This window comes from Bactrocera tryoni, chromosome 4 (genome assembly GCF_016617805.1).
Source record: "Bactrocera tryoni isolate S06 chromosome 4, CSIRO_BtryS06_freeze2, whole genome shotgun sequence".
NCBI classification, from domain to species: Eukaryota; Metazoa; Arthropoda; class Insecta; order Diptera; family Tephritidae; genus Bactrocera; species Bactrocera tryoni.
The window spans coordinates 75,277,188-75,301,645 of NC_052502.1; the positions used below are offsets into that span (position 1 = coordinate 75,277,188).

The following is a 24,458-nucleotide window of genomic DNA, read 5'->3' on the forward strand; positions in this document are numbered from 1 at the left end:
TAGCTGTGTGGACTTGACAAACGTGAGCGCAAATAATTTATTTTTAACATTTGCGCAGAAAATATTACAAAACATTCTCCACCACGCACATACATATAAACATACAGACATTTAAAAATATACGCAGTCTGGTAAGCTTAAAGCCTATACGTATGTATGTACATATGTACATATGAATGTGCTTGTATGTTAATTTCTGAGTCGTTTGCGAAATAAGTTATTAAAGTGTAACATATTTTTGGCAACTTAACGATTTGTATGACCTCTGCTTGTAACGGTTACCCACTCAATGCGCTCCATGTAAATCACTTACGTCAATGAGCGTAAAAATTATATATGTATAAATTACCGTTATAGGTGGTGTGTGGCTTAAAAAGAAGAGGCAGAACAATCAAAGCGATGATAATTTTAAATAAAGTCAGCACAGTGATGCGCTTTCGTGTATATAATTAGGCTACAACGTCATGTAAGCGGAAAAGAAAAGAGTGTGACGGATTCTCCGAAGTAAGACGATGTACATTGTATTGTAATTGCTTTTGGCGGGGATTTTGTGAAAGTTATATTTTTAAATAAAATGCTGTTAGGAAAACTACAAAAGTTTAAAGGAAATTTTTGAATACACACAGGAAAGTCTAGAGTTTTAATTGCGAAAAAGAAAAAAGTGATGAAAGTAAATATTTTTCGCATAAATTTTAAAAAGTCTCCAAATGATATATGCAGCGTATATAACTTATAAATACTATATAATACTAAGTTAGCAGTCAATAAATAGTTTGAAAGTGAAAGTATACACATTTTGTAAAAGTCTCCAAATTCTCCAATTGGCTCGTCAGCTAATATATATAACTAATACTTCAAAAAAATAAGTTGTCACCGCTAAAAAGGTAATTAATGAAAGTATGCTCATTTTGGATAAGTCTCCAAATTCTCCACTAGGCTTTGTAGCGAATATATATATAATTAATACTTTAAAAAATAAGTTATCAACGCTAGAAAGATAATTAATGAAAGTATGCACGTTTTCGAAAAGTCTCCAAAATAACCACTTCATCTAAATTAATGCATATCGCAAAAGTTAAGAAATTTACGGAGTTTTAAACACTTTTGACAAATCAACTGTAACCAAACACTATACACACAGAAAAATAGAAAATATTAACCTAGAATATCATCAGAATATTAAAAAATATTATGAAAGAATTTATAATATACAAATAACTACAAAAATACCCACGGAAAGTGCAACATTTTGCAGTATATCCCTGCCAGCTCCTTCGACAAACGCAGCGATGGCGGACGGCTGTGAAACCGCGGTGGCGATGTCGACAGCGAGGTAGGCGTCGAAGCAGCCGACATCGACGAGCACGGGCTGCAGGCGCCAGCCAACGACTCGGTTGACAGCGAAGTTGTATACGACGAGGCGGGAGAAGGATTCAGCGATGAGAGTGGCGTGCGATAGATGTCGCCCTCATAGTAATGCAACGCTGAAGGCATCAAATCGCCAGCATCCACTTCACGCGTTTGCAAATCAATCTGCAAATCTGTGGTGGTTATGCGTAAGGCGGGTATATCTTTGGCGTTGAGGCGCATGCACGAAGATTCAGGCACCTTTAAGTAATTACCACTGTGACCATGACTTTTATTTTCATTGCTCTTGTTTTGATGATGAGAGTTGCTGCCACTGCTGCCGCTTTTGCTGCTATTGCAGCTGCTGCTGTTGCTCTTGCTATTATTTATCGTGGCCAATTCATCGTTGCTTAGAAAATCACGATGGTGTTGGTGTTGCTGTTGTTGACTTTTATTCGGTTTCTTCTTTTTGGACGCAACATGTTGCTTCTCATAATGATGATAGTGGCCACCATTAATGTAAGAGGCTGCCATGGCCTTTTCGTATTCGATGTTGCGTGTGTTGTTGTAATCATTGATGTGTAGATTAGGTTTCGATTGTGGCTGCTTGGCGGTGGAGGTGCCGCCAAAGGAGTTGGAGAGTTTTTCGATGTATTTGTTGAAGATCATTTTGGTGTTTTTGTTTTTAGGAGAGGGAGATTTTTTAGTAGACTTCTAATACTTAATACTGTTTGCGTATATTTTGTGTTTTGTGACACAAAATTTCCAATTTTCTAGTTTTTATTTTTGGTATTTTGAAAATTTTAGAAAATTTGGAGTTTTCAAAATAATTTGTTTAGAAAATTGGTGTGAAATATTTTTAAGCTGATTTCGCTTATTGTTGTAAATTAAAATTAAAATGCTTTAACTGGATATTTCCTTTAACTGGATTTTAATTTTCAGTTGATTTATTTATTATTATTATTTGTTTTTTTATTTTTTATTTTGCATTGAAAATTACAGCAAAATTATGTATTTGTTTTTGCGTTAAGGCAACCGTTAAATCTCTGTTAATTACAGTTACACTTATTAGCACATCTGCTTGCTAGTTAAATATTGTTTTAGCTTTGTTTTTATTTGTTCTACAATATTCAGCAAAAATAGGCTCGCTTTGCCAAAATCGCTTATGCAATTATTTATCACAGTTTACAGTTATTTTTCTCCACTAATTTCCACACTTATTATCACACACTGTATACTTCCTGTTTTTCAAACCTTTTTACTACACTTTCAGTTTTAACAAAATAATTTTATTGAAGTTTTAGTAGCTCAAACACTGTATTGAACTTGTGGAACACTTTGCTCACAAACTAAAATTGTACTCTTCACACCTTTTTTCGCTAAAAAAAATAACGTTTTGTTCGATTTCTCTAGCACAACTTGCTTAACTTTCACTTTTCAGTGTCGTTCTTTGTTCTCGGCTAGTCGCTCGCTTAAACACTGGCGTGTAGTCCTTCACTTGATGAACTTTTTCAAAGCAAGCAGCAATTTCTTTTCAATCGGTTTATGCGCTTTCACGCAAAGCTGCGTATTCCTTGTCGCCACAACGGACACTGGTGTACTGTTACGTTCGGTGTTGTGGTCAAGACCCGTGCTCGTTTGTGCATCAAATAAATGCTCGTTAAGATATAATGAATGCATTTTTCATGTATATGTCGCTGCCGCAGCTTACACGAACTTACAATTTACAATTTTATCTGCGATATTTGTAGTTGGAGTCATTCGGCGTTCGCTGATTTTGTTGTTGTTTATTACTTATTTATTTATTTTTTATTATTAGCTGTGTGATTACTTTAAGCACAGTTGTGCATAAAATTAAGGAACTTTTAAGTGTTGTGCGTGCGCAAATTATTTGAGAGAATTACAGATACACATATATGTAGATATGTATATATTTATAAAAAAAAAAAAAACTGTAAGTATGTCTGTATGTTTATAAACCTGTTCAACTTCGAGTGGACGCCGTTTTTGGTTTCCAACGATTAAATGTACGTTGAAAAATGTTGAAAAATTCCAATTTCCAATTCCGATCACATAAACACACGCTCAACGCTCGCACGATCAGTCAATCAATAGCGATCTTCGATCGATCTTCTTTTACGGCTCGTACCTTTTTTGGCAAGACACATATATTCAATGAATATATATATGAGATTTCAAAACTTTTAGAAGCTTACGAACCGCACAAATTGTGCATTTGCAACGTTTTTGAAAATTTATACACTTCCAAAAAATAAAACGATCAACAAACGATATTATTTAGACACAAACGCAAACACTTGTGCTTTGACCTGTACGACGCGATCTCGTTGTCTGTTTTGTTTATACGGAATTTTTATGGCTTATTTTTACAGAGTGTACGTTCTGTACGAACGCGCTGTCTTAACGCAAATGAAACGTACGCTGTTGTATTCTATACTTTTTAAGCAAATGCCGCGCCGCGCCATGCAAGGCGATCGACGCGCTGCGATAAGCAAACGGCTTTGTTGTTGATGGCGTTCTTGAGACTTGCAGAATTGGTGAAGCGCGCGAATCGAGGTGTTACTGATGAGCGTTAACGGAGGTGATGAGCGGCTGGCAGCTCGACATATGTAGGTATAGCTTTGTTTTGTTTGAGACGCTTTTTGCTGTGGACTTGGTGTGCGCGGGTTCGTTTGCCGGCTGGCGTATGTGTTAGCGCTCTACTAACACATGAGTTGGTATGCGCTCAACAAATGAGTGCGGTGAGTCAACAAATTCATCATGGACATGATTTGGAACTTTTGAGTAAACAAGTGCAGGTGAGCGCGTGCATTGCGCTCTCAGCAACGCGCCTTCAGCGCCCACCCACAAGCGTTAGCTACAAATGCAGAGCAGCGCGCTGCGCTACGCTCTCCCCAATAAATGTGCTGAGCGCGTTCACCAGGTGGGCGTGCGTGATCGCGTTGACAGATCGCATGATCTGTAGACTTCAGATTTAATTGAACCCGCAGTAAGCGCGTAATTTCTTTGCGAGTTACTCATAAGTGGTGTTGTTTTTATTTTAATTTAGTAGTTGTGTGGTCTGCTTGTTTACAAACTGCGAACGCGCCAATTTGGTACCATTTACCGCGCGCGCCCTCACCGTTGCAGCAGCAAATGACGCGTTTCAAGTGAGCAAGTGTATTGCACGCATGCGTTCATCAATTTTAATGGCAAATAAGATTATATGTCTATATGAGTAGAGTCATTAAAGGCGGTCACCCAAAATTGATTCGCTGGAAATATATTTAAATTTACTGCACTCTAATATGATATGTAAGCAATTAGGACGGTCACATGAAACCGCAAAAGCTTCTGACAAATAATTCTATATGCATATACTAACGTTTATACATATATACATATATACAACCGAAAATAAAAAAGCAGTCCTTTATATGAAAAAGCAAGTCACATAGTGACAAACTGAGTGAGGGTTTAAAAAAAGCAAGTTGCTGAAAAAGAGTGCAATGCAAAAAATTCCAGGGAATAAGTTTTTGCAATAAAAGCAAATTGCAGCGATAAGCCTAGACAGTTTCCAGGAATACGCCAACAAGTTGCAACTAGCTGCAACGCTTGCTACAGCATTTTTGCATCTGCTTTTAAACTGAAAGTAAAAATAGCACGCGCACATTTTGCCAGAAACTAAAACTTCTGAGAACACTGCAAGCTGCATATGCACAAGAATTTTAGCTTTATGCGGCACGAAGTATTTTATACACAATATCAAAAACAAAATGTTTTTAGGAACTTTATACTTTGTAAAACAATTGCTAAACAAACAGCTTTCTCATTTATAACCATCACCTTAAATAGTTGATTTAACACATTTCGAAAACTTTCCAAACTCTCCACATAAAAAAAGTTTGATAAGCAAATTTTATGTACGCCTCACCTAAAAAAGAAGTTGCATTTGACGCATTTCGAAAACTCTCCAAACTGCCCACATAAATAAATGTTTGATATTGTGCACTCCACAGCGTATTATCACAATTTTTAAACAATAACGCAGCTTTACATAAAGATTTCAAACTCTACACTACGCAAAAACACTTCTCAGTCAAATTAAATTTATTACACAGGACTTGTGGAACAATGTAAACGAAAAACTAAACTCTCCATAAAGGTCTCCAAACTCTCCAATAGCAAAAAGATGTTGCAAACTAATTTTCAATCACGTAAAAACAATTTTGGGCATACATTTCATAAAAACGAGGCGAGTTTTAACTGTTATTTTTAAAGATGATTCAATATTTATGCATTTTTTAAAGATTACAACAATCGCTTGTGACACAATTTTTACATTAGTGCAAACAAATATACGTACATACATGAATACATATATATTGTTCATACATGCATATGTATGTATGTATGTAAAATAAGGTATGTGACACAATTGACTCATTTTTGTGGCACTATAGAAGTTAAACAAATAAACCGCTTTATTTACTAAGCAAATATCAAGTGGAAGATGGACTACTGCGCTTAACTGGCTCATTCTAATATAATTACGAACCTGCGCAAAAAAATGTGATAAATTGACTGAGAATGTGAGAATGTGTACCCACCTATATACATATGTACATACATACATACATATGTATCTGGTAGTAAATATACGAGTACAAAGAAAAGTGAAATGTAAATTTATTCTATCTGCAATTTCTTATAATTTATATCATTCTACTTTTCACGTGTCATTATATCTAAGCGAGCTGTAGATTTACTATGAAGTGACTTAATTGTTTATTCCACAGATCGATAGGAGGCGATAAAAATTCATAGCCAGAGTATGCTATAAAACTGAGACACAAACCAGTCCATTGAGACGTCTAGACTATTGCAACTTAAAAATAAAAATAAAAGTTTTAACAAGTGAAAGTATGCAAAATATGTATAATGATCTAAATTAATAACATAGCTTCTTCAACAATTTTCAAACTATGATGTAGAGAATTCTAAAATATTCAGTACTTGAATTTCAACACATTTTTAAAAAGTCTCCAAGCTCTTCAGTAAACAAACAAAGTGTGAAAATGACATAAATACTATCGCACAGTGCATAAAAACAGTTTTACTTTCATTTTTGCGCATTTTAAAAAGTCTACAAACTCTACACTAAACAAATATAGTGTGAAAATTACATAAATACTATCACACTGTGCATAAAAACAGTTATATTTCGACTTTTGCGCATTTCAAAAAAGTCTACAAACTCTCCACTGCTCACAAATAACATAAAACCGTTTATTTGCTCCTCTTCAGAAACGTGTTTATTGTTTTAAACCAATTATAACCAATATATAGGGGATATAAAGAAGTTTTTGAGTACACTTCAGTAAATTTGGCTGTGTCAGCCAATAACAACAAAAGTATTCGGCGGCTGAGTAGTACGTCAATAATTATGCAAATTTTGGCTGCTTTCTGCACAAAATTATTTACAAGTGCTTACCAATTAGCCACTTTATGAGGTGCGATATTTATTTGTATACGAAATGAATGAATAACAACAACCGCAAATTGTTCAATATTTTATGACATACATAGCTAATTTTGCTAATTGTATAATACAGGTACAAGGCAGGTGATGTCGGAGTAGCTAGAATAGGTTTACATTAATTAAATAATAATTAAATGTCAGTTTGCAGAAAATGCGACCTGATATTGGCCGTTTAGAACTAGTTAAGAACCTGTGAAATAATTTAGAGAAATCTTTGAACTGAATGCAAAGAATTGACGACGAGATGTTACTTTTCAAGGGACCCTTTGCACTTTAAGATTTTGCTGTTTATATCTGTATATAAAGAGCAGCGAGAAACAGCCAGATGTGTGGCTTTTCTGGAAACAACCAAATCAAACGAGCAATTCATTGTAATTATAACGCAATAACCACCTCGAAATATTTCTCATATTACTAAATTAAGAGGCGTAAATATTATTAAGAAATTTATATTCATTCATACACAAAACGTAGATTCTAAGAAGTCAAAGCTGACGCAGCCACATAATCACCAAGTGGCTTAGAAGTCTTTAATACCTACACATAAAGCCAAGGCTTGTAATCGAATAGCCATTAGCGAATATATGAATGAATAAATGATGGGATGAATAAGTGGAAAATAAAAACAAATGTGTGGGTGTACAAAATGCGTGATAGAAAACAGGAGAGACAGTGTAAATGATGCCCATTTAAGTAGTAAAAAGATGTACGATCAGTTCTGAATGGACTACAGTATGTTACAAAATAACGTCGGCTTACGCTAAGCTAAGCAACCAAACTACCAATCTTTGCAAAGCTTAGTCAAGCTCAACAGAGCAACAAAATTTACTAATCATAAAAAAAAAATAATATTTACTTAGCGACGTTTCTGCCTAAAGTAGAAAATCCTCCAACGAAGAGGACTTCATCTAACAGTAAACTAACTTTGTTTGTCGGCCAAAACGATCGTCCCGTACAATTTCTCAATCCACATTGACGCATGAATTACTTTCCATAAGTAAAAAAACTTAAGAAATCCACTGTATGTAAAATTTTTATTACACATGTTGTTATTCATAAAGTATTAGGTGTTATTTATGAACAAAAAAAAAGTTATTATTATTGTTTTGTTTATATTCGCCCTTATTTGGCATTTAATGTGTTTATTTAGAAATATTTAAGTGTCAGTGGAAAAACAATGAGTGTAAACAAAATAAGCCGGCGATGACAAGTTCAGCAACATACCAAAGGCAATAGCTTCGCAGAATTGAAGCTAGCAAGAAAAAAAAACAACAAACAAACTTGGTCCATTTAAACTACAAACAAAAACCGTCGCTTCAACAGGTTTTTGTTTGTGGACAGCGAAGTAAATAAGAACGAGCGCGGCATGAAGAAATACGCAAGAAAACAGATCAGTTACACTGCAAAGCGCTCATGGCGGCCTTTTGACGGAAGTAGAGAGTGCGACCACTCTCTCGTAGCTCATGGCTTAGCGCTCTTTCACTCCTGAACTGAGCGTCTCTCTAACTCTCTGCACGCTCAACGTCACGCTTTTTAAGTCGGGTCTTTTTGAGCGCACAAAACCAGAATTGCAGTTATAAGTGCAGTATTGGGAGCTAACTCAATGGTTTTTACACCACAACATAGGTAGAGCTGTGGCGTGATTTCTCGACTTGGACTTCCCGCCATTTAAGGCGTGCCATTTCTAACGTTTTTTTTGCAAGGCTTTGGTGCAACTGCATAACCTCTTGCAACTGTAGGTGACTCATTTGTGACAGTGCATACGGAAATGTGGCACAAAGCAGAAGGATCCCGAAATTATTTCTAACTATTTATTTATTTTATTTCTTTCTATTTTTTTAAAAGCTCTGTTTGATGGTATAAATATTGAATTAGTAATATTTTTTAATTGAATATAATGTATTAAGCGTTAACAGCCAAATCAACTACATATATAGGTATATGAAAGCTTGCCCATCAATTCAAGTAAAACAACTTACTAATTATATAGAAAATTTAACATTATTGAATAAAAATGCGTTAAAAAATTTCGGCAAAACCGATTTTTATAATTTCCCAGTCCGTCATTTTTGGGACTAGGCATATAATTCAGCTTTTCGCGCATCAAATAAATAAATCAATCAATTAATTAAAAACGACAAAAATATGTTTAAAAAAATTCGGGATCTCGACTTTCGTCGTTTTCCAGTCCCGAAATTTCGGGATTCGTAACTTAATTCAGCTTTTCACGCCTTAGTTCATATGTAGTTTGGTTTGCTGTATTTTTATTATATTTTACGTTCAACTTAATTCGCCTCTAAAAACATAAATTCAGCAAAAAAAAGTACCAAAAAATGGCAAACCCAAGTCGTGTGAACTTTTTTATACATAAAAGCAATAATATAAATGTGTAACAGTTTTTTGCGAATTTGCCGCCAATTAATTAAGCATTTTATTGCGCTTGTCAAGGGGTTATACAGCAAATAAGCAAACAAAGAGGAGCGTAACAAAGAATTATAATAGCGATTAAAATTAAAGGCCACAAAAAAAATTATCTGCAAACATCTAAATGTGTACCAGCATACTCAGTATTTGTTTGAAAGGTGCGCGCTATGCAACGCCGCAGCTGCGCGCTTTCGGACCGTATGCGCCGCGCCGTTTTTGGGCATTCAACTCGAAGAAAAGTGAAAGAAAAAATTTCACTCAAAGTTTAGCGTGTTATTTTTAAAGGCAGTTCAAGCCGTGTAGGCAGGCGCAACAACTCATAATAACCGATATTTGTTGTAAGTCAAGCCTAAAAAGAATTAAAATAAAAGGATATTATGAATTGATGCATTTTAAACTGTTAATTTTCGCCGAAAGTATACAATTTAATTAGCGTCAGCCAACGAAATTAGGGTGTGACTAAGTAAGCGCGCTTAAATTACCACAGACAGACGCTGATTATTGTCTTATTGTTGTAGTCTTATTTATTTCCTTTTTTGCGGCATTCTTCAGCTCACGCCTTTCTGGCATATTTAACTTAATTAAACTACGCCTTTTTTTACTTAAGTCACATGTGCTAAAACCAAATACTGTTTATAAAAGAAAGCGAAAATGAATGCATGGAAATCTTTTTAAGTCTAAAGACAAAGCGCAATTCCTCAACTCGGCTAATTTTGCAGCCGAAAAATACACAAAATAAAGGCATGAAAGGGTGTCGAAGCTTTGTGGACTGTATGTTTATGTACATACATATGTATATGTATATTGGGTAGTCGAAAAAGTCTTTTCGTATTTTGTCAATAGTTGTCGGACTAGGAAACTAAGGGAACTGGCGACTTAGACCAGCGTCCCAAGGAAGTTTTTTTTATCTGACAAATTATCTTCAAGAAATTTGAAACGAGCTGAACTGATCAATGGATTATAGATCTAACCTATAAAGATACTTTAGACTATATCAAAGAGCTTTCCAATGTTCTCTGAAATCTTTTTTGTACAGCAAGCTCTCCCAATATTATGTTTTATAGTTTTGTATAGTTTTTATCAACCACTTTTTGCATTAATTAATAAAATAAATCGACTCATCAAATTTAGCAGCTAATAACTGTAAACAAGCATTATGCTTAACTGATATATTCAGTGAAAAATATTATTTAAAGCGCATTGATACAATATTAATCAGTCTCAATGGCAGTAACTGTATTGAAAATAGCAGGAAACTAATTGCTTTTATCTACGGTAATCCAGTTGAAGTTTTCCGCCAACAATTTGACAAAGGAAACGACAACAAAAACAAGAGAAATGCAGGCCGGTCAGCTGCTACGCACTTCCGCAGCCGTGTAACGAAGTATTAACTCATATTGCTGCACACACGCTTTCACTCGCCCACCGCCTCCTAAACAAATTCAACGCCCCATAGAGTCCACTTTTTATTATGGAAGTTTTATTGAAATTATTTTTATGCAAATTTTTATTCAATGTTACTTTTCAAATCGAGTGCAGCAGCTGTGGGCGCGCTTACAACAACATAGAACAAATTGTTCTTTATTGTTGCTTGTTATTGTGCCATAATATTTATATAGAATAATTACAACAAATATAATAAGGCCTAACCTTCACACACGGCTTATTTGTGGGGTGAAAAAAAAAAATAAAAATAAAAAATAGAAAAAAATAACAACAACAAAAAATAGTAAAAAAGATAGTAGAAAAAAATATAAAATTAAAATCAATTAAGCTAAGTTGTGCGCTTAAAATATTAGTGTCACGTTGCTTTTCATATTTCATTTGCAGCAAGTGAAATGAAAGCAAATGACAAATGAAGAATGTGAGAGCGTCCGCAGCAGCTCAACGCAACACACACACACACACACACACACACTTATGAACATATGAATAAATATTAGCAATTTAAATAGCGAATTCTTAAGTCGCACACAATTGACAGCATTAAAATTACGCGCTTGTGTTGATTGATTAAAATTGTATAAATCACAAAGCCGTAGAAATCAATGACAGCGCGAAGAAGAAAAAATTTATATTGCACAGGTGCAATTATACTTTCATTGGTGTGATTAATGATGCCGCTGTCACTTTTGCTATAGCACGCATTTTAAGCCACGGATATTGGAAAATGAAATCCCGAAAAAACGGGATTCATATTTTGGGATCGGGATTGATATTATTTCAAAAGATTTTAAAATGTAATGAAGAAAGTAATCGCAAATAATGTCAATCAATTTTATAATCCCGAAAAACGGGATTCGAACTTCGGGATCGGATTGATATTTTTCTAAAAGATTTTAAAATGCAATAAAAAAAATAATCACAAATAAATGCAATCAATTTTATTTACTTACGAAATTTTGTAATCCCGAAAATACGTAATTTGAATTTCGGATAGGGTTTGTATACATATACATACATACATAAATAGTGATAAGTAGCATCAAAAGTAATCAAAAAATATATTCAACGAATTCTAAACAAGGTTTGCATTTAATTTCAACATTCGACATTGAAAAATGGAATCCCAAAAAACAAGGGATTAGAATTCCGGGATTGTTTTCAAACAATTTTTTATTGTAATTCTAATCTTTAGAGCTGAAAATGGTATCTCGAAAAAACAAGATTTAAATTTCATGACTAAAAAGTTTAAGTTGTATTACTACTTTTTCGTTTTCTAACTGTAACACTGTTCTTTACTGAAAAATTTGACACCAGTGCGAGGCGATCGATCTTTTGAGCCCAAAACCTCTCGACTATTCCGAACTGTTATTGAACGAAATGAAATACGACCCTATATAAACAGAGCCTAATAATGATAGAAATCGTTAATAAAGATTTGTATATTTTAACCTAGCCCACTTCGAACCAACCACGTAGGAGCGCAGGAGGATGCTACAAAACTATTTCACTAACGCCAATGAAATCATCTTGCTATGAAAAAATTTAGTTATAGTTAACTTTGAAAAAAAAACGGGATCCCGAATTTTTAATTTACAATACCGAAATTTCGGGATTCACAAAATTACCAACTATGTTGTTGAGCTTTCTATAAGAATTTTTAATAATAACGGAATCCCGAATTTTCAATTTACAATACCGAAATTTCGGGATTCACAAAATTACCCACTATGTTGTTGAGCTTTCTATAAGAATCTATAATAATAATTTTATTATTGTTTACAGTTAGTTTGTAACACCTGTTTTATTTACGAACGCACACTAACATATATGTACATACACATACATACATAACATAGCTTTGATTGTATGTATGTGCAACATAACATTCTTCTGTTACATTTTGTCGCCCAATGCCAACAAAAGGATTAGAAAGTTTGCCTTCCCAAGCGATTTGTACACACGGCTGGCTGCACACATAGATACTGATGCAGACAGACAGATGTCTGACACTTTTTTCGTTGATATTTCCTCATTTACGCGCTTTGGGATTTTTCTATTTATAATCAAGTGTAAGCAGAGCGGGTGAAGTAAATAAAATCAGTCATAGAAAAAAGTTGTGAAATATGTTACAATTATATTAAACACTTTCAGCAGGCGACAGCTGTGTGAAAACCCCAATGCAACGAAAATAGAACAACAACAAACACATTCTAATACACATATTTGAAGTTTCAAAGCCGTTTAGTCAATTAGTTACATTTGCTATGGAATTAATTGCATTTATTTTAAACACTTTTACTATTACTTTCATGTACACACACACATAGAAGAATTTTGCTTATAAAATAGTTGTTTCGAGTTTAGAACACTTTTCTCATTTCTGCGAATATCAATAATGCAATTCATGATGAAATTCTCAATTTTGTTTGCTAATAAAAACTTTATGCGGGAATAATGTGGAATTTGTGGTAAAATCCGATACATTGTTTAAAAATATAACCATATCAAATCGTAGTGTAATATGTTTACGAGCTGCACAAATGAAAAATGAAAGTTTTTAAATAAAATAAATCAATAAAAACGTTAACTTCGATGGCCGTTCAGGCAAGTGTTGCTTAAGACCGCAATTTGTCGATTCCAAAACGTTCTCAAGAGTTATGACTGTCCCAAACCACAACCTGGCGGATTTTGAGAAAGTATTTGGGCTTGCATCCGTATGAAATTGTTCTCACTCAAGAACTGAACCCATTAGACCACCGTAAACGAAGTAAATTGGGTGATTTTGCCTTGGAACAACTTGAAAACAATAACGATTTTTTTGAAAATGATCTTATCCTCAGAGACTCACTTTCATCTGAGTGGTTGCGGTAAATAAACCAAACTGTGAATTCTGTTGCAAAGAAAATCCACAAATTATGCATGAACAACCATTACATTCACCTAAATTGACAGTTTTGTGTGGTTTTTGGTCTGGTGGTATCATCGATCCGTAATTCATTCTTTCGAAATGAAGCTTTTTATGGCCGAAATTGGAAGAAGTTGTTCTGGAAAAGATATGGTTCCAACAAGACGGGGCTACATGCCACATAGCGCGTGCAACAACCGAATTATTGCGAGACATCTTTGGAGATGCGATTATTTCAAGAAATTGTAACACTGAACGGCCTCCAAGAAGTTATAATTTAACACCATTAGACTACTTCTTGTGGGATTATTTGAAGTCATTGGTCTTTAGCAATAAAACAGACTCTCTTCAAGCTTTACAAGCCAATATGAACATGCCATTCATGATATATGACTTGATTTAGTGGAAAAAGTTCATTGGGTTCATTGAATTCGTTCCAGCAAACAAAAATCGTAGAGGCCATTTAAATTATGCTATATATTTAGAACTTAAGAAAATACCTTAAGAAATCATATGACTTTTATTGGGAAACCTTATATTGGGTAGTCGAAAAAGTCTTTTCGTATTTCTAATCAAGCTTCAACTTATTTTTCCTTATATTTATACTAATAAATAAATAAACAAATATGTACCATTTTAGTCGACCACTTTGGCCATTTTTCCGCTAGAGACATTATTCTATCAGTCTAAAACTTTCATCAGTGTAAATCGAAATTTCACTTCACAAATTTCATTGGTGGCTTGCGTGGCATTCTTCCCTTTTCTATACAAAAATTCTTAATTCTTTCAGTCATTTTTGAACAGCTGTAACTTTTTTTCAAACTTTCCCAAATTTAATGTTTTTTTTTTTGTTAAAATAAATCTCACCTTTCCAACACTATATGATATAACACAATGTGATTGGTAGCAACGGAGATATACGACTGCAACCACATCTTTTAACAAAATACGAAAAAACTTTTTCGACTACCCAATATATGAGTTAGCATTACATTTGCTTATAAAGAATATTCCTTGTATAGGGAAAAAAATAAAAATAATTTCATATAGTTACTATGGAAAAAAAATTAAATGGGCAAAAGTGAATTTTCCATAGCAATAATATAACAACAATAAAAAGGTAGGGCGAATGTAAGGGCAGCGCGCGACACGCTTCAATAACAAACAAGGCTAAGTGCGCTCATTACGATGCTTAGCGATATTATAAGATTTCGAAAGGTATATATCGATCTATATGTATGTATGCATGTATATTCAAGTATATGTAATTATAGGCATTACATTGTTTATGTAAGGCGCGTTGAAGCGTTGAAAGGGCGCAAAAATGGAAATAAGTAGGCTGCGGAATATAGTCTAATAAGCAGTTGACACACCCTAGTTTCTAGCAAAGATTTACTGATATGACAACTAGGCTTATTTTTATATATTTATACGTCGAAATATGCTGATGAATGTGCATATCTAATGTGAAATATCTTAATAGAATTGTTTACTACAATTTACAATAACAAGCGTTCAAGAAATCTAAAAAATAGTATACTTTTGAAAGGAGAATACTAACATTATAGCATTGGCAACTTTGATTGATGTTGAACCGAAATTATTATACTTCTTTTGTGGCTTACCTCTATAAATTAAGGGTCTAGTAACAACTTTCAGAACTCATCGAAGTGTTGATTATATTTTTAACAAATGTTTTTCATATCAAAAAATCTATTCTCATGATTTGACCATTGGCCCAATCAACCTCACCTTCATTAAAAAAAAGCGTTATTTAAAAATTTCTAAAATCCGATAAATCGATTTTAAACCAGATGTTGCAAAATCTTAAGAGAAGTAAATGTGAAAATGTCAAAGGATCTATCCTACTTTGAGGCTAGAATATCAATGCAAACAGAAAGTGGATAAAATGTGCCTCATCTAACAAAAGTATCCAAAACCAAAAGAGTTGAAAGCACTGACGAGGCTAGAGATGAAAAACTAGATATTTAGCCGATCCTAAGATATACTTTAGGTGTTAAGATAAGATAAAGGAGACATGTTACTATTTTTTAAGATCTGAAGTCGATTTTCTCTTGATACTTGCTTGTACGAAGCCAATGAATAAATTGCTATAACCAGAACATCCATATGTACTTTTTCATCGAACTTAGAAATCTAGTTATAAGCACTTTTCTTTCGGAAAGTCTTCGTTACATCGGCAACGCTGAAATTTTAAGTTTTAGGAATACTTGATCAATAAACCTCAAAGCCATTATTTCCATCAAACACGTTTCTGAAACTACCCGCATTTAAAATAGAGCTTCTCTGCTTGACTTCTGAACTTCAGTGATGTTGAAATCTTCAAAACATTAGTAATGATTTCGAATCAATTTTAGAACAATTAAAATTCTGTAAAACGAAAAAGACATCGAAACTTCTTCGAAAAACAAGTCAAGGAATTTTAAAAAATAATCGTTTAAAAAACACAATTATAGAAAGTAGAAGAAAGCTTCATGTATAGTATGTACATATGAGCAATGTAGCTTTATGAGTAAGTAGGTCTGTAGGCTAATCACATTTTTACTCATTTCAAATTCAGCGAAATCAATAGGAAATAAAGTTGACAACACGCTGATTTGTGTGCCAATTGAAAAGAAGTCAACCCACATGACGAATTATGCAAAACACAAACAAATGAGCTCAATTCGGGTCTAATAGTAGCGTAGACATACAAGTATTTAGCAAATTGAGCGATTTTCGTGCGAATCGTGATGCGATCATAAAGCAGAACTGCTACAAGATTAAGAGAACATGACAACACGATCTATTCCCTGATCGTTATCGACGGCTTAAGAGGTCACTGGAAAACAATATTTTAGAAAACATTTGGTAAAAGTAAAAAATTCTTAAGAATGTGAAAATTTAAGATGAATTAAAAAAAAATATTAATAAAGTAAAAAAAAGAAATAATTAAAAAATATATAATTTATGCCAATATAAATTAGCTGCAAACTCGAATTCATATTTTTAATTGAAAAAATTAGAAAAATTTAGAAAAAAAAAAAATGAAAAATAAAAATAACATAAATAAAAAAATATTTAAAACTAATTAAAAAATATATTTAAAAAATTAAAAAAAAATTTGAAAAAAATTAAAAATATATTTAAAAAAATTAAAAAATACATATATTTTAAAAAACATTAAAAAATATAAAAAAAACCTAAAAGTTTTAAAAATTAGCAAAAATTATAATTTTAAAATATGAAAAAAAAATATTAAGAAAAAAAAAGTTGGATAGCTAGATAAACCAATAATAAAAAAGTGCTGAATAAGGTCCTGATAATCTTTCAAGCCTCTGGTTGGCTGAAGAGCTGTTTTCCATGTCAGAAAACCTGCGTATGGTCTTGACAACCACTATAGAACACTTCACCCTGTATATATTATTTTTGCTTTGCTTTTAATATTAACTGATTTAGAAACAGAGTGATACATCATTGCTTTGGAAAGTCTCCGATACATCGGCTTAACACATAGTATTAACAAGAACTACAGAGTAACTACAATATCCTTCGCAGGAGCAATTCTTATAGTATAAAAGAGTATTCTTTTTGGTAAGCTAATATACATATATGGAACTATAAACCGCGCCTGGCCAGTGCTTAGGTGACTCTCGCACCGCGATGTAATGTAGTTTAACAGTCACATGGTGACTTCGCGGGAAGCTGGCTGCCAGTTGGCGGCTATAAAAGAAACGCAGCCACCGTGCCTGGCCAGTGCTTAGGTGACTGTCGCGCCGCGATGTAAAGTAGTTTAACAGTCACATGGTGATTTCGCGGGAAGCTGGCTGCCAGTTGGCGCCTATAAAAGAAACGCAGCCACCGTGCCTGGCCAGTGCTTAGGTGACTGTCGCGCCGCGATGTAAAGTAGTTTAACAGTCACATGGTGATTTCGCGGGAAGCTGGCTGCCAGTTGGCGCCTATAAAAGAAACGCAGCCACCGTCCCTGGCCAGTGCTTAGGTGACTGTCGCGCCGCGATGTAAAATAGTTTAACAGTCACATGGTGACTTCGCGGGAAGCTGGCTGCCAGTTGGCGCCTATAAAAGAAACGCAGCCACCGTGCCTGGCCAGTGCTTAGGTGACTGTAGCGCCGCGATGTAAAGTAGTTTAACAGTCACATGGTGATTTCGCGGGAAGCTGGCTGCCAGTTGGCGCCTATAAAAGAAACGCAGCCACCGTGCCTGGCCAGTGCTTAGGTGACTGTCGCGCCGCGATGTAAAGTAGTTTAACAGTCACATGGTGATTTCGCGGGAAGCTGGCTGCCAGTTCGCGCATATAAAAGAAACGCAGCCACCGTGCCTGGCCAATGCTTAGCTGACTGTAGCGCCGCGATGTAAAGTAGTGTAACAGTCACATGGTGATTTTGCGGGAAGCTGGCAGCCAGTTGGCGCCTATAAAAGAAACACAGCCACCGTGCCTGGCCAGTGCTTAGGTGACTGTAGCGCCGCGATGTAAAGTAGTTTAACAGTCACATGGTGATTTCGCGGGAAGCTGGCTGCCAGTTGGCGCCTATAAAAGAAACGCAGCCACCGTGCCTGGCCAATGCTTAGCTGACTGTAGCGCCGCGATGTAAAGTAGTTTGAACAGTCACATAGTGATTTCGCGGGAAGCTGGCTGCCAGTTGGCGCCTATAAAAGAAAAGCAGCCACCGTGCCTGGCCAGTGCTTAGGTGACTGTCGCGCCGCGATGTAAAGTAGTTTAACAGTCACATGGTGATTTCGCGGGAAGCTGGCTGCCAGTTCGCGCATATAAAAGAAACGCAGCCACCGTGTCTGGCCAATGCTTAGCTGACTGTAGCGCCGCGATGTAAAGTAGTTTAACAGTCACATGGTGATTTCGCGAGAAGCTGGCTGCCAGTTGGCGCCTATAAAAGAAACCTAGCCACCCTGCCTGGCCAGTGCTAAGCTGACTGTAGCGCCGCGATGTAAAGTAGTTTAACAGTCACATGGCGACTTCGCGGGAAGCTGGCAGCCAGTTGGCGCCTATAAAAGAAACGCAGCCACCGTGCCTGGCCAATGCTTAGCTGACTGTCGCGTCGCGATGTAAAGTAGTTTAACAGTCACATGGTGATTTCGCGGGAAGCTGGCAGCCAGTTGGCGCCTATAAAAGAAACGCAGCCACCGTGCCTGGCCAATGCTTAGCTGACTGTCGCGCCGCGATGTAAAGTAGTTTAACAGTCACATGGTGATTTCGCGAGAAGCTGGCTGCCAGTTGGCGCCTATAAAAGAAACCCAGCCACCGTGCCTGGCCAGTGCTTAGCTGACTGTAGCGCCGCGATGTAAAGTAGTTTAACAGTCACATGGTGATTTCGCGGGAAGCTGGCTGCCAGTTGGCGCCTATAAAAGAAACGCAGCCACCGTGCCTGGCCAGTGCTAAGCTGACTGTAGCGCCGCGATGTAAAGTAGTTTAACAGTCACATGGTGACTTCGCGGGAAGCTGGCAGCCAGTTGGCGCCTATAAAAGAAACGCAGCCACCGTGCCTGGCCAGTGCTAAGCTGACTGTAGCGCCGCGATGTAAAGTAGTTTAACAGTCACATGGTGATTTCGCGGGAAGCTGGCTGCCAGTTCGCGCATATAAAAGAAACGCAGCCACCGTGCCTGGCCAATGCTTAGCTGACTGTCGCGCCGCGATGTAAAGTAGTTTAACAGTCACATGGTGATTTCGCGGGAAGCTGGCTGCCAGTTGGCGCCTATAAAAGAAACGCAGCCACCGTGCCTGGCCAATGCTTAGCTGACTGTAGCGCCGCGATGTAAAGTTGTTTAACAGTCACATGGTGATTTCGCGGGAAGCTGGCTGCCAGTTGGCGCCTATAAAAGAAACGCAGCCACCGTGCCTGGCCAGTGCTAAGCTGACTGTAGCGCCGCGATGTGATTTGATTTGGAAGTCATAGCAACTGGTCGCCAGCCGGCTGATTTAATTTTGGATTATTTATTAAAAATTCGATATTGAAAAATTATATTTTAAGACATAATCTTATATACATATTTATTTCTTTTTTATAGCCACAGGTAATAAAAGGCCGCCGCGCAGGCGCAGAGCACTCGATTTACGCACGCAAATCCACTTAATTAGAATGCAATGCACACTAATAAATCGCTGCGACTACACTGGCATAGCAATAAAGACAAACATATCAACTTAATAAACCGTAAATTAAATGAAATTATTAAATTAAAGTTCAGTGTTACGCACAATGGCGAAAAAAAGATCGAAAATGGTCATGCACGGTGTCAGCCACAACAGCACATGTCGCTGAGCAATGCAAATTGAAATTGTTAAAAGTTATTTAAAAAATCATAAATCTTCACAACGGAAGACATTCCACGTGTAATTGTCAATACTTTAGCAAAATCGCATTTCGACAACCTTCATAAATGTCAGCGGAGCAACGTGATCCATTTGGCGAAAAAAAAATCGTCAACTAAAAAATCATAAAATTGATTAATTACGGGCACGTTGTGGGAAATCGGTAATGCGCATGTAATGGCTGGTGACACGATGAGACGGCTGCGGGTCAAAGTACTAACATTTAATTGAGTGTATGAAAAATGTTGAGAGCAAAGAAATGACGCAGAATTGATTGGGTAAAAGGACGCATAGAAACAGAGTTGATATAGGAAAGGTTGTAGAGAAGCTTTTAATAAGCTTTTGACACTTCGAAGTAGGCTTTTAAGACTTTGAAGTTTTTAGCAAGCTTTTAAGACTTTAAAGCATGCGGCCGTTTTACATGCAATGAACTGAGAGAATTGAGATTAGGGCTTTATAGTAAGCTTTTAAGATTTTGAAGCTTTTTTAGCAAACTTTTCAAACGTTGTTGCTTTAACGCTTTTTACAAGAGTAAAGCTTTCTAGCAAGCTTTGGAGACTTGGAAGCTTGCGGCCGTTTTACGTGCAATGAATTGAGGTTTTGACAGTAGGGATTTAAAGTAAGCTTTTAAGATTTTCAAGCTTTTTTGGCAAACTTTTGAAACTTTATAGCTTTCACGATTTTTACGCGCGATTGAGAGTAAAGCTTTTTAGCAAGCTTTTGAGATTTTGAACTTTCATGGTTTTTACGTATAATGAATTAAGAGCAGAGCTTTTAAATAATATTATGAGACTTTTAAGCTTTCACTGCATAAAACATTATCACAGTCTGAGGCAGCCGAGTCTCCAAAAATGAGAATCTCGGTCAAACATCAAACAAAGTGCTCTCGCGTTCATTTCTGGAACGAATGGGAGCTATGCTTTGTCTGCTAGTTTCTGCACGAAGCATTTGGTGTACTGAATTTGAGCAGAATCGAGAATGAAGTAGCGCTATAATCTGACCATAGATGGTACTCCGATGCCCGAACTTATCAATGTCCAGACCCAACACTTTTGTACACTTTTTTTTATTTTCAACGAAAAGCTCCAGGTTGATCACCGTGAACTACATAATAGAAGAACTTTAATCGCACATTTTGGGATTTGATTTTTCTTTTCTTTAAGGAAAAGTTATAAAAACGATTATAGAGCTAACGGCTCAAACGGAGTTTGTTTTAAATAATGAAAAAATTCGCTATATTGCTCGAAGAATGCCCGGCAAGCCACCAATGAAATTTTTGAAGTTTACGGAGACGATGCTGTATCAGTTCGTGTAGCACAACAATGCTTCGCTAGGTTCCGTTCTGGTAATTTCGCAATTTCGATTTGCACTGATGAAAGTTTTATACTAATGGAATAATGCCTCTAGTGAAAAAATAGCAAAAAGTCGTCGACCAAAATGGTACATATTTGTAAGTTTGATTAGAAATACGAAACGACTTTTTCGACTACCCAATATACTGTATATTATGGCTCCGCGGGGAGCAAACTTTCAAGTTGGACTTGTTAATACCTTCTTCTTTCGGTTTTCTCACTACATCTACCTTTTTTATATCTACATCATGGAAGTTTGATTGATATTGGGAAAGCTAGACGATAAAGTGTCTTTGTCTAGCAACTAGCGGTATTACGGCATCGACTCCAGTTACACAAAAAAAAATAAATAAATAAATATTTTTCGTACAAAAAAGGCTTTTTAGTTGCAATTAAAATTCTTAACAGTTTTTGCATTGTTGTGGCGACTAAGCTATGTACACATTGCCTAAATATGCACAACGCAGGTTTCGGCTGATATGGACATCGCCCGCAGCTATGAGTTATTGTAATTTAAAATTTAATTACTCTTTAGTTTTTTTCGCTTTGTGGCCTGTAAATTATCAACGGCCATTTTACACTGACAAAATTGCACGTAACGCACGGCTTGGGGCAACGAATGCATGCACTCGTATGTAGAAACGTTCTGTTTAGGCCGGCGCATGACGACAGGAGCATGTGCCCCGTTGCCACCAAGCATGTAATTACGCGTATTATTGACGCGCCGCGCTGACAGCGGCCAACTAACGTGTTAATGACGTTAGGGTCATAAATATTTCCGCCTTTCCGCTTGACAATTGCCAAAACACAACACGAGCAGTTGACAAACGACATATACGCAATCGGTGACTAAGTGAGCCGAACGCGTCGGCAGAGTGTGTGAACTGAGCGCTCGAGCGGGTAATTTGTATGTATGTAGTTATGTAGAGCGTGGCGTCGTTGGCTAAAATGAATTTTTTCCCAAGAAAAATAAAAGTAAATAGATAACTGAAGCAAAGTTATTTAAATTAAAATAAGTGAACTTGCGAAGAAACATTCGCGGATCGTGCATGACTAGGCGATGAGTCAGCAGTAGGCGAAGTGTGGGAGTTTTTGAATGCCATAAGTTACATGCGATTTTTTAATAAAGACGCAGCAATTATTTATTTTCGAAAAGACACGCAAATAATTGTGGAAAGCCGGGGATATTTTTGGAACCAATCCGGTAGGTAATTCCGCGTGTTGTAGGAGTGCGACTTAGAAATCCATTTAAACCCTTAGAAACTCAGTTTAAGAAGCGATTCGTGTTTCTATATCTACTTGTGAAATGTCTCGAACAGTCTGGGAATTGAGGAATTTTAAATGCTTTTAGCCACTTTTAGACAGGCGGATATTCGATGCTGGGCGTAACATTATTGGTCGAGTATTTTACTTTAGACTCAAATAAAAAGTCACCCATGTGATAAACGTTTAGGTATTCTCGCAAATACGACAGCAGAATATTACGAAGGATTTATATCTGAGATATAAAATTACTTGTGTATTTTGTGATACTCATATCTTTAAAAGAAGCGCTTGGAGGCCGCCTTTTTAACGGAAACACCCAGCTATAGAACTTCGATTTCGCTTGGTTGAACTTGTGGAACATCAAAATAATCCTTTATGGAGGACGAAAGAACTGGTTAAACTTGTTGTGAAACTCGTATCATCAAAAGAAGCACTGGGAGCTCAACTTTCAAATGGAAACATCCAGCGAAAGAATTTCATTTTTACCTGATTGAACTTGTGGAACGCAGAATAAATTTTCGGTGGGTATAAAAAAAAACTTCTTGCTATTGTGAAACTCATATCTTTAAAAGACTCGCGCTTAGCAACGATCAGCTACAAGATTATCGTAATACACCCGGATCTTATCCGGCTATTTTTTTCAATCTAACGCTGTTTGGATCGATGAGTAGTAACAGTAGGTGTGGTTTCTTGATTCATATTGAACGCGTGCAAATTGCAATTAGTTAAAACCTTCAGTAATATAGTTAAACCGCAGTTTTCCCCGCAATAAATGGAATATACTAATGAATTCCTGGAGCAACAGTTTCTACTGTCAATGCTTGCAATCAAAGCTGCACGCTCAGAAAATAAGCGCCAGCAGCAATGGATGAGCTCACAAGTTTTTATAAAACTGATTTACATCGACTGATTAACGATCGAATGTATATCAATAGCAACTATTTATCTTTACCTGTGGATCTTAATGTAATACCGACTGACGTCAAGCTATTGCGCAACGTGATAGAGTGGGTAATATCATAAATTTATTCAATGATATAAATAACATTTTTGCAGTAGAGATTTACACTTGTACTGAATTTGAATTTCTTAGCATGGAGTTAACTCTTCTAGAACTTTGAGCAGAGCGTGTAAATTTTTTTGAGCAAAAAATATTGAAAATATTGCAATAATTCAAATAAATTTTTAGAAAAAAAGTTTGGAGACTTTTTAAAAAGCTTTCAAGTGTCATTATAGACTTTAAATTAATAACTGGTATCCCAAAAATGATAATTCATATACATTTTGGAGTAACAAAAATTTGGAGACTTTTTAATAATCTTTCAAGTGTCATTATAGAATTTAAATTAATAACAGCTATAAAAATAATAATAATTCATATACATTTTGGAGTAACAAAAATTTGGAGACTTTTTAAAAATCTTTCAAGTGTCTTTATAGAATTTAAATTAATAACAGCTATAAAAATAATACCTAATAATTCATATACATTTTGGAGAAACAAAAATTTGGAGACTTTTTAGAACTTTTTTAAGTGTGATTACATAATTTAAATTAAAAACTGGCATCCAAATAATCATAATTCATAAACATTTTTTGAGAAAAAATTTTGGAGACTTTTTAAAAAATTTTGCATAAGTAGTAAGATGTGTACCAAAAACTAAACAAAACTATTTTTTTTAAATTTATCATTGATTCTATTAGTTACAAGCAGAACAATTCGCTTACAACCTGGTCTCCAAATTTGTTTAATAGAAAAAAATTATATTTGAAAACACGATAAAAAAAATTGAAAAGCATGTATGTAAATATTTTTTAGCGAAAGATCT

At 35.6% G+C, this 24,458-nt stretch overlaps 1 protein-coding gene across 3 annotated transcripts in view; it reads right to left on the reverse strand.

The window, feature by feature from the left end:
• Positions 1-24,458, reverse strand: part of LOC120775472 (tyrosine-protein phosphatase corkscrew) — a 51,380-nt gene that overhangs the window by 18,669 nt on the left and 8,253 nt on the right. For 2 of the 3 annotated variants that reach the window (XM_040105668.1, XM_040105669.1), the window contains exon 1: positions 1,235-2,149. The exons of the other annotated variant lie outside the window; for it this stretch is intronic. In XM_040105668.1, the coding sequence (XP_039961602.1) occupies positions 1,235-2,016 (782 nt within the window). In that variant the 5' untranslated portion in view covers positions 2,017-2,149. Of the gene's footprint in view, positions 1-1,234; positions 2,150-24,458 lie in introns of those variants that run through there. 3 annotated transcript variants of the gene reach the window in all.